Source organism: Chiloscyllium plagiosum, chromosome 1, assembly GCF_004010195.1.
Source record: "Chiloscyllium plagiosum isolate BGI_BamShark_2017 chromosome 1, ASM401019v2, whole genome shotgun sequence".
Classification (NCBI taxonomy): Eukaryota; Metazoa; Chordata; class Chondrichthyes; order Orectolobiformes; family Hemiscylliidae; genus Chiloscyllium; species Chiloscyllium plagiosum.
In genome coordinates this window covers 68010095-68020583 of record NC_057710.1, presented here as the reverse complement: position 1 = coordinate 68020583, position 10489 = coordinate 68010095, and the positions used below count along the sequence as shown (strand labels likewise).

Below are 10489 nucleotides of genomic sequence, written 5' to 3'. Positions count from 1 at the left end.
CTTCTTCCTGACCTCTCCCACCCCACCCCACTCCGGCCTATCACCCTCACCTTGACCTCCTTCCACCTATTGCATTTCCAACGCCCCTCCCCCAAGTCCCTCCTCCCTACCTTTTATCTTAGCCTGCTGGACACACTTTCCTCATTCCTGAAGAAGGGCTTATGCCCGAAACGTCGATTCTCCTGTTCCTTGGATGCTGCCTGACATGCTGCGCTTTTCCAGCAATACATTTTCAGCTCTGATCTCCAGCATCTGCAGTCCTCACTTTCTCCTCCATAGAGGATTCATTACATTGAACAACTGGAGTCCAAAAGGACAGAGATAACTCTTGTCTTTCAATTTTTGTCGTCTCTAAAATGTAATAGATTTCAGTTCATCATGATCATGCAACTAAAACAACTTCTCAAATAGGAAATGCAACTGACAAGTGATCGCACTGATTCAGTCGTAATATAAACAGCCATGATTTATACTCTCAGGACAAAATGGAAGTCAAAAGCATCGTATCATTTTGAACATGAAGTTGTCTTGCTTGTGAGTGTAGTGTATGTGCTAAGCAATAATACTAACTTTCAGACTTTTCATGATATTAGGAAGCAGTTTTTATTTCTCAGTGCTGAATAGTTATACTTGCATGTAAATGACAATTGTTCTTTGTTTTATTTAGGTATGGGTAGGCTCAGTTACAGAGATATCAAAAAGTGATCTGAATGCAGAAGATAAAGACACTTCTCCAGAAGAATTAGTGTATTCTGTCACTCCTCCGAGCAATGGACACCTTGCTCTAAAGATTTCTCCTAACAAACGTATTCTCAACTTCACCCAAGACCATATAAATAAACAGCAACTTTTGTTTGTCCACAGTGGTAAGTCATCTTATTTGACTTTCCAGTTTGTTTTAGAAATGCTAATGAATTTAAAGTAGATCATTGTTCTAGAATTGAATGAAAAGATTCTTGATAATATTTTAGGTGTTTCATAAGTGCAGGACCTGATGTGAGGTACATATCTGGGAAGTTGAGACAACTTAGAATTTTCTGGCTATCTCAAATCGGATAAGACTATTTATTTGAAACAGGCTTGTCCAAAAGGGGGCCTACTGAAGGATTTAATGTGGTTTGTCAAGCCTTTGTACTAAATCCAGGGAGGTGTAATTGGAGGATCTAATAGGGAGATCGGCTGTCTCCCATATTTACTGTCAAGGCTGTAACTGGAGAGGGACAGTCTGTGATTGGAGCATGACCTGAACAACATAACTGCCTGGTGCCTGGAACTGACAGGACCTTCTGGACAATAGCGACTGGAGAAGGAAAATGACAGGCTGCTAAGGTACAGGCTGAGAGGGAGGCAAACTGTCACCTATGGGGTGTGGTGACAGTGGACAGGTATCTGTGAGATGGTGGGAGTGAGCCGGCATAGGAAAGGGGCATTGGGAGATACCAAAGCTACATGAGGAGAGGGAGAGCATGTTACAAGTAGGTCACAGAGAGGGGTGGTTTCAGCAACAGCCAGCCTGGGAGAGCTCGACTGGGTAGTAAAAGCGCATGTTGGTACTTTCATGATATGGCTCTTCAGAGATACCACCCAGGGCCTGTGGAAGTGACTGGGAGAGGATGATGGTGGGGAAGGGAGGGGAGGTGGTTGTGTTGGCCAGGTGGATGTGTACTGACTAGGGGATTGGACAAATGAGTGACTGCACTGAATGGAAGGGGGAATGACTAACTGGGCAGACAGCTAAGTGAGAGAGAAAAACAGCTAATTCTGTAAGTGGGAGAGGATGTGGAAGGAAAAGTGACTTACTGTTGGGGAGGGGTGTGAACAACTGGGTCCAGCAGGGCCCGGTGAACGAGTGGGAGAGAATTGGATGACAGCAGCCTTCCCCCTCAACCCCACTGCCCTGCCCCATCTTCTCCCACCTCAACCCTACCCCCTCGAAACAATGCAAGGCAGGGGGAGAGAGAGAGAGAGAGAGAGACCGAAAACCCTGGCTGAAATACAGTTAACCTGAGAATGTAACTTTTTTAAAAAAAGTTTCGTGATTTACACAAGAAAGAAGAAACTATCATGGTATTCCAATAGATGAAAGACTCAACAATGAAGGTATTTTTCGATGTATAATTTCAGTTACATCACTCTGTAAGCTTTTGGTATAAATTCTGTGCCTTACAATTGTGTCCTCTACAACTACCTGATGAAGGAGCGGTGCTCCGAAAGCTAGTGCTTCCAGTTAAACCTGTTGGACTATAACCTGGTGTCGTGTGATTTTTAACTTTGTAAACCCCAATTTCATGTGATTTCCACTGAGGGAAGCTGGGAGTGTGACCTACCAGAGGTGATTCCAGGTCAGTGTTGGTTAAATTCTTAACTCCTTCGCTCAACCCCAATCTCCACTCTGGTTGGTCCAGACTTGGGGAGCTTGTCTTTTCTTTCTAACCTCTGGCTCTTTTTTTGGACCAAAAACTCAGAACAGTGTTATTTGTTAGCAAATCTTATCTTTCTGGAAGTTGCTCACTGTCCCTGAGTGAAGGACAGTTTGAAATGTGCCCCCTACCCTCCCAGGTGAAAACGTATGACAACCCTGATCAAAAAGTTGCAAAGACCAGAAGGAATAATCGGTTTAAACTAGAAGGTGTGGTTCGTAAACATGCAGGACTGATTTGAGGAGTTAGGTAAATGGTTTGCATTTCGGTGTACAGAGGAACCTCAATCATCTGAAGGACACAGGTGGGGATTATTTCTTTCAGTTAATTGAATGCGTGATAACATAGTTAGCTACGTATCGGGACCTTGTGATCTTGTTTGGATCATCCGAAATTTGGTTAATTGAATGCCAGATAATCGAGGTTCTTCTGTAGTAGGTACAAGACTTGAATTTTCAGAAGACAACTGATCAATTGTAGCTAAAATGAACTCAACAATAGGAAGTGGTGATTACCTGTACCAGGAATCGGTACAATAGAGGCAAAAGTGAGGACTGCAGATGCTGGAAATCAGAGTTTAGATTAGAGTGGTGCTGGAAAAGCACAGCAGGTCAGGCAGCATCTAGGAAGCAGGAAAATCGACGTTTCAGGCAAGAGCCCTTCATCAGAAAAGATGCAATAGAGTCTGACCTGTGGAAGTAAAACCCACCTGTACTATAAATTGAACAGTCACAACACATGCTTCTACCACCAGATGGCATATGTTTACAGAGATTACTGGGTGACTGATTGCCTTTAGACAAAACCTAGACAAATAATTGAGGATTTGAATGTTAACGTTGTCAGGTGCGAGACAGGGAATGGCCAAAATGTATCCCACCCTCATTTCAGAAACCTTATATGGAGTAAGAATAGTAAATCATAGCTAGCTTAATTGGAGTAGTTTTTGTGTTTCAGTAGCTCTGTGTTCCAATGCCTCATCCAATTCTGAGGGACTGAAACCATTAGTTTCATACCTGGTTGACTAATGTTTACCTGTTAATGCTGAAGTACAGCCTTGAAATCTGTTAAGAGTCATGCATTTTTAATAACTCTGCTTTCAGAAAGAAAGCCTTTGTTCCATGGGTGTCCTCAGTCAACGGTTTTATTTGTATGTGAATGTGCCTATATGCATTAAAAAATGCTAAATGAAAGAAATTAGTAATTCATGATAAATAGTTGACTTCTATTTTACACTGGAGGATTGCACAGGAGCAGCAGTGTCTACAAGGTGCACTGTAGGAATTCACCAAAGCTCTTTACACGCCAACTTTCAACCTGACAAACATTTCCATCAAGAAGGACAAGGGCAGCAAATACATGGGAACACTACCACCTGCACATTGCCTTCCAAACCTCCCACTCACCATCCTGACTTGTAACTGCATCATGGACTCTTCAGTGTAACTCAAAGTCCTGGAATTCCTTCCTTAATGATATTGTGGGTTTACCTACAGCATGTGAACTGCAGTGGCTCACTGCAGAAGGCTACTTACCACCACTTTCTCAAGGGCAACTAGGGATGGACAATAAATGATGGCCCAGCCAACGATGCTCACATTCCGTAAGTGAATAAATAAAAGATGGCAGGCTATGATGTTCCTATAGGTGAGTGCTAGGACTACTGCATCAATTGGTTAGATATAATGTATGTGGATATTGAATACAGCACAAAATTTCAAATGTTCTGGTACCAAACAAGGAGTCATGACAGAAGTGACCGTCGCTTGTATAACAATATATAGACAAATTAACAGAATGAACAGACAAGTGGAAATCAATATAGAATTGGAAGTGATTCCTTTTAGTCAAAAGAATATAACAGAAGAAATATGAGCAGGAGATGGCAATTCCTACCCTCCAAGTCTGCTCTGCCATTCAATGAGATGGTGGCCGATTGCCTGAGATCTCAACTACTCTTCAACCCCCTGATTTTTTTACAAATCATCTACTTCCTCTTTAAACACTTTCAGTAATCTAGCCTCAAAACTAGTATCATTACAGCCTTATCAATATGAAAGCAATTGTCTGTGTCTGTCTTAATATGGCAAAACAGATAATAAGGTCATAAGATGCATTTGTAGTACCCATCAGTAGGATACATTATTTTATATGTGACATTGAATTCAACATTTCATATGTAAATTCATGTTAACACAGTATGTTTTTCGCACTTTTCTTTGAGGTGTCTTGGGATACTTGCCCAAGTAGACATTTCAGCCTGGATCAGTAGATTTCCTTCTAAATCGCAAGGTTGTAAGTTTAAGAAACACTCCAGAACTTAATATATTTTAACCAGGCACTTGATCTGTGTTGAGGGATTTCTGCTTTGATGAAAGTGCTCTAATTGATATGAGACTTTACACTCAGGATAGTCTATTATGGCATTACCAGTACCTCGATAGTGCTGTCAAGAAAGGCACCAAGGGAGGCTGTGGACTTATTCAGGGATGAAATGGTAATTGGTGAGTATAAGTAATGGTGATAGGTTTAGGTAAAATGTGAGTAGTCAAAATACTCAAAAGGAAATGAAAGGCTTTAGCTGTGGCAATGAGTAATTTTAAGAAAAAATTAGAAACATTGGGGCTGGATGTGGAACAGAAGTTGTAATATGTAACCAAATCTCAGCAGGTCTGGCAGCATCTGTAAGGAGAGAAAAGAGCTGAAGTTTTGAGTCTAACTGACCCTTTGTCAAAGCTGGAGAGAAAAGGGCTGATGTTTCGGGTCTGACTGACCCTTTGTCAATCAGCCCTTTTCTCTCCAGCTTTGACAAAGGGTCAGTTAGACTCAAAGTAAGCTCGTTTCTCTCCTTACAGATGCTGCCAGACCTGCTGAGATTTTCCAGCATTTTCTCTTTTGGTTTCAGATTCCAGCATCCCCCAGTAATTTGCTTTTATTCAAATATATGCACATGTACATATACAGGTAGTTCTGGGATAACGCACATTTCAGCAGCACAATTGGGTTATAAAGTCATTAAAGAATTAGGGAGCAGTATTTTGGAGAATGCTTACCTCCATCAGCAATAGCGCGATTCCTGCGGGGATAGGTTTGTGTGCTTCATTCTGTACGCCAAAACGTCTGTGCTGATCTGCACATGCACCGTATCTGAGCAATTCTGAGCATGTGTGGTGTCAACACCGGTCTTCGTGCCATTCTGCACATGCGCCAATGTGCATGCCGAAACCTCTGCAGTGTTCAGCATATGTGCTGGTGTTGCCATTCTAGGCATGCGCTGGTGTCCGACCGTGTGCGATATCCGTGCCAGAGTCTCTGTGCCATTCTGCACGTGTGCTGACAGAGCAGCTTTTTGTGAGGGGTACTGTACAGAACAGCTTTTTACATTTTTTAAAATGTACTGTGTTAAATATACTTTTGTTAATAAATATGATTTCAAGCTATGCTATACTTAGCTATACTTTTGGGTGATTTTTGAGCGATCATGAGTGGGTTTTTTTTATTGCCCCTTTTCCCATAAGTCCCATTGTTTCTATTAAGCAGGGTTTAGCTAGAATGCAACTACGATATTATAGAACTAACCTGTCGTTATGAACAAGTTGGGAAATGACATGCTCAGTTGAGGCACGTACCCTTCTCCGAGGAGCCTTGAATTTGCAGTAACTTTGACTTTTGACTTTTAATATTTAATTAAACAATTAGCAGCCCCCACAGATGCAGAACTTCACTGGACCAAAAAGCCCATGAAAATCTAAAAGACACTATAAATCAAGACTTGTAAATTCACTGGACGTATTCCATTCTGGAAGGAGATGAATGACTTAAATAGCTTTCAACCTGTTGAAAATAAAGGAAGGGATTTTATTTTGTTATAATGGCAGAATCAATTCAAAGACTTTAAAAGAACATGCAAATAAACCAACCGAGTAACCAGGAAAAAGTGAGGTAGTGGAAATTGCAGGGGGAGGAAAGAGTGCAAACCTTTCGATGCAAATCTGAAATGAAACTGAACTCTGTGGGTTGTGTTAGTCCTGCAATGGGAAACTTCTAATGAGCATCACTAGGAGGGAGCATTTTAACTGAGTGCAACAGGTGGGTCAGTTTAGGGCTGGGGTACCACACACCAAGTCATTGTCATCAGCATTAGGCCTAACGCCTGAGTCTCATTGAAATCTCAGGCAGGCTTTCCAAAATGGGCCAAGACCTAGCTGGCCAGTGACCACATGCTTAGGTTTGTGTGACTCTCCAACAGGAAGATAAGTGATGAGGAGGGGATTTTTTTTTTTTTAGATTAGATTAGATTACAGTGTGGAAACAGGCCCTTCGGCCCAACACGTCCACACCGACCCGCCGAAGCGAAACCCACCCATACCCCTACATTTACCCCTTACCTAACACTACAGGCAATTTAGTATGGCCAATTCACCTGACCCTGCACATCTTTGGATGGTGGGAGGAAACCGGAGCACCCGGAGGAAACCCACGCAGACACGGGGAGAACGTGCAAACTCCACACAGTCAGTCGCCTGAGGCGGGAATTGAACCCGGGTCTCTGGCGCTGTGAGGCAGCAGTGCTAACCACTGTGCCACCGTGCCGATCTTAGCACACTCTCTCAAATGGAAAATTGTGGAGGATCCTGGGATTAAAAACCAAGACTCCTACCTTTCTGGGTCTCATGAGGAAAGTTTAACCTTTTTGAGATCTCTTCAACCTAAAATCACAGCCACGCCCAATGAGTCAGACGTGCTCAGTTCACCTAATAGAATCACGGTTGGCATGTAAGTATGTAACTCCTATCTGATTTAGGTGGACATTACTCTTCTGAAATGTTAAAATCCTGCTGGAGCAAGTAAGTGAGCCACTCAGTCATAAATACCCTCTCAGCCCCAAAATTACACTTTTTTTTGTCAGAACTACCTTATGATGCTGATTCTATAACTGAAATGTTAATGTGTCTCCCTTCTCTGAACACTAACAGACACTTCCCACATACCTGACAAACAAGTAAATAACCACTAAAATCAAAGTTACATACATTAATGTTCAAACAAAAGGGCAAAAAAATACCCAGGAGGAAGGTAAACTATTGTTCCTGAAGCTCCGTTATAGGTCAGACTTAGAGAGGTCAGAAAGAGTTACTTGGCATGCTGCAGAGAGGTAAATTCATTGGCAAACAAATTAAAAGATGTTTGAAGATTAAAAAGCAATTAACTAATCTGTATTTGATCTCTGCATGTAGAGATAAGGACACAATTAATATAATATCCTAGATTTAAGGAGGTATGTGTAGATTTGGGACATTGAACAGAGGTGAATGAGCAGGTTTTGCACCTCATACACATTTTCTATTTCTGTTTCAGATGCCTAAATGTGTGCAGTGTTTTTTATTCTTAATTTGATAATTTAATTTTTTAATTACTTTCTATTGGATTGTTTTGATTAACACACCTCCAGTTGTATTTCCAACTACTAATTGGAGGGATTACTATTTTACAAATATTTGTCCTGTTAATTTAAATGTACAAACTGGAAGATATCAAAGCCGTGATAATTTTCCACAAAATATTTCCCATTGCATTTCTAGCAAGAAACAGTTGGGCAGGTCAAGTTTTTAAATGTCCTGCAATTTGGCTGAAAATGTTGTTAGCTTTGTTTTGGAGGAAGAAGAACAGTTTGTAAAAAGAATTAGGTAACTCAAATGTTCTTTATTGTGGTGTAAATACAACTGAAATGAAATAATCCTATTTCCCTATTTTAATTATTATAATAGCCTACAGTGAATTCATTCCAAATCTTGAGTAATTAGACTCTGTTACAATTCATTAGAATGTTTCTTTTGACCTGTGACTGCTGCAAATAAGCATTTTGCTTTTTAATTAGGGGAAACCCTGATCCTAAATAGAATAGATGACACATTTATGAGTATCTGTGGGAGATGACTTATGTTTCATAACTGTTGTCTGGCTGCTGAGTGTCTTATTTCCATCCACTTAACAGATGTAAGCGTGTTCTGAGGGTGTTCATGATGTACTCTGTTTATAGTAGGCAAAATGAATTTGACAACACACTTAGTGAAAATATAACAGCATTTTTTAAAGTCCTCTTGGTGTGGATTCAGAATAGTTGAAGGGAGTACATTGGTGATCATGGTAAGATGGTCATTGAGCGACATAGCCTTTGAAAATTGTGAAGAAATTTGAAAACAGAAGGAAAGACCTTATATTAATTGGAGTGTGAGGTGCTCTTCAGTCAACAGGAAAAATGTTATCACAATGATGGTATATTTACCATAAAAGCATTGTATTCATAGGTACAGAACAGAATAGGTCTTTCAGCCCATGATGTTGTGCTGAGGATTATTCCTAATCTAAAATAAAATAACCTAACCTATGCACCCCTCAATTCACTGCTGTCCATGTGCATGTCTAGCAGTTGCTTAAATGTCCTTAATGACACTGCTTCCACCACCACTGCTGGCAATGCATTCCATGCATTCACAACTCTCTGTGCAAAGAACCTATCTCTGTGCATGTCTAGCAGTTGCTTAAATGTCCTTAATGACACTGCTTCCACCACTGCTGGCAATGCATTCCATGCATTCACAACTCTCTGTGCAAAGAACCTATCTCTGACATTTCCTCAATACCTTCCTCTTAATATCTTAAAACTATGACCCCTCATGCCAGTCATTCCTTCCCTGGGGAAACATCTCTGACTATTGACTCTATTCCTCTCATTACCTTGTATACCTCGATCAGGTCACCTCTCTTCGTCCTCCTCTCTAGAGAGAAAAGTCCGAGCTTAGTTAACCTCTCTTCATAAAACAAGCCCTCCAGTCCAGGCAGCATCCTGGTGAACCTTCTTTGCACCCTCTCCAAAGCCTCCATGCCTTTCCTATAGTAGGGCGACTAGAACTAGACACAATATTCCAAGTGTGGTCTCACCATGGACTTGTAGAGCTGCAGCAAAACCTTGCGGCTCTTAAACTCGATCTCCCTGTTAATGAAAGCCAAAGCCAAAACACCATATGCTTTCTTAACAACCCTATCCATTTGGGTGGCAACTTTGAGGCATCTATGCACTTGAACACCAAGATCCCTCTGTTCCTCCACACTGCCAAGAATCCTGTCTTTAATCCTATATTCAGCAATTAAATTCAACCTTCAAAAATGCATCAATTCGCATTTATCCAGGTTTAACTCCATCTACCATTTTTCAGCCCAGCTCTACATCCTGTCCATGTTGCGCTGCAGCCTGCAACAGCCCTCAATACTATCAAAGGCACCTCCAACCTTTGTGCCATCAGCAAATTTACTAACCCACCCCTCAACCTCCTCATTCAAGTCATTTACAAAGAGTGGAGGCCCAAGAACAGAGCGGGACACCACTCAACACTGACCTCCAGGCAGAATACTTTCCATATTTTTAAAATTCTAAAATGCAGTTAATGAATAAATATTTTAAGGAATTTAATCACATCAGCACATGAATTAACTTTCTTCTGTTAAAATAAGCTTACTTTAAACACTACTGCTTTTGTCAATACTCATGTTAATTTGAATGTTTGTGTTAATCAAGATGAGTCACAGTCCAATCAAGCATCTAATACTTTCCTATCCTGCATCCATTTTCCTTACTCATTGTCAGAATAATTACAACAAAGCAAAATTTGGATTTTTTTTGTTCAGCTCCATAAGGATGTCTCCGTGTAAGAGCCCTATCCGCACAAGTATCTGTGAATTTTCTCAAACCCAGATGTTTCACTTTTACCACGTTATGGTCATTGGGGAGACTACTGATGTTTCTTCAGTTGAAGTAGAGGAAATGAATTTTTAACATGTTTCCTTATCCCATCTCCAATCCATTTTCATTTTACTCTCATTCTTAAAAAGATATATCTCCATGGGAAGAAAAGGCACAGAAAAAAGTAGAATCTGCAAAGTTAATAATGTGAGTTGGAAAGGTGGTGGAATTTGGTTTAAATATACATTTTTCTCTCCATGAGCAATATCATGGACGTCAGCCATTTACAATAATTTGTGTTACATTATTTCAATGCTTCCATGGCTAT

At 40.8% G+C, this 10489-nt stretch overlaps 1 protein-coding gene across 1 annotated transcript in view; it reads left to right on the top strand.

The window, feature by feature from the left end:
* The window catches only part of cspg4ba (chondroitin sulfate proteoglycan 4ba), a 108854-nt gene that overhangs the window by 55410 nt on the left and 42955 nt on the right, over positions 1–10489 (top strand). Inside the window, exon 6 of the mRNA XM_043688541.1 lies at positions 668–866. Within this exon, the coding sequence (XP_043544476.1) occupies positions 668–866 (199 nt within the window). The remainder of the gene's footprint in view (positions 1–667; positions 867–10489) is intronic.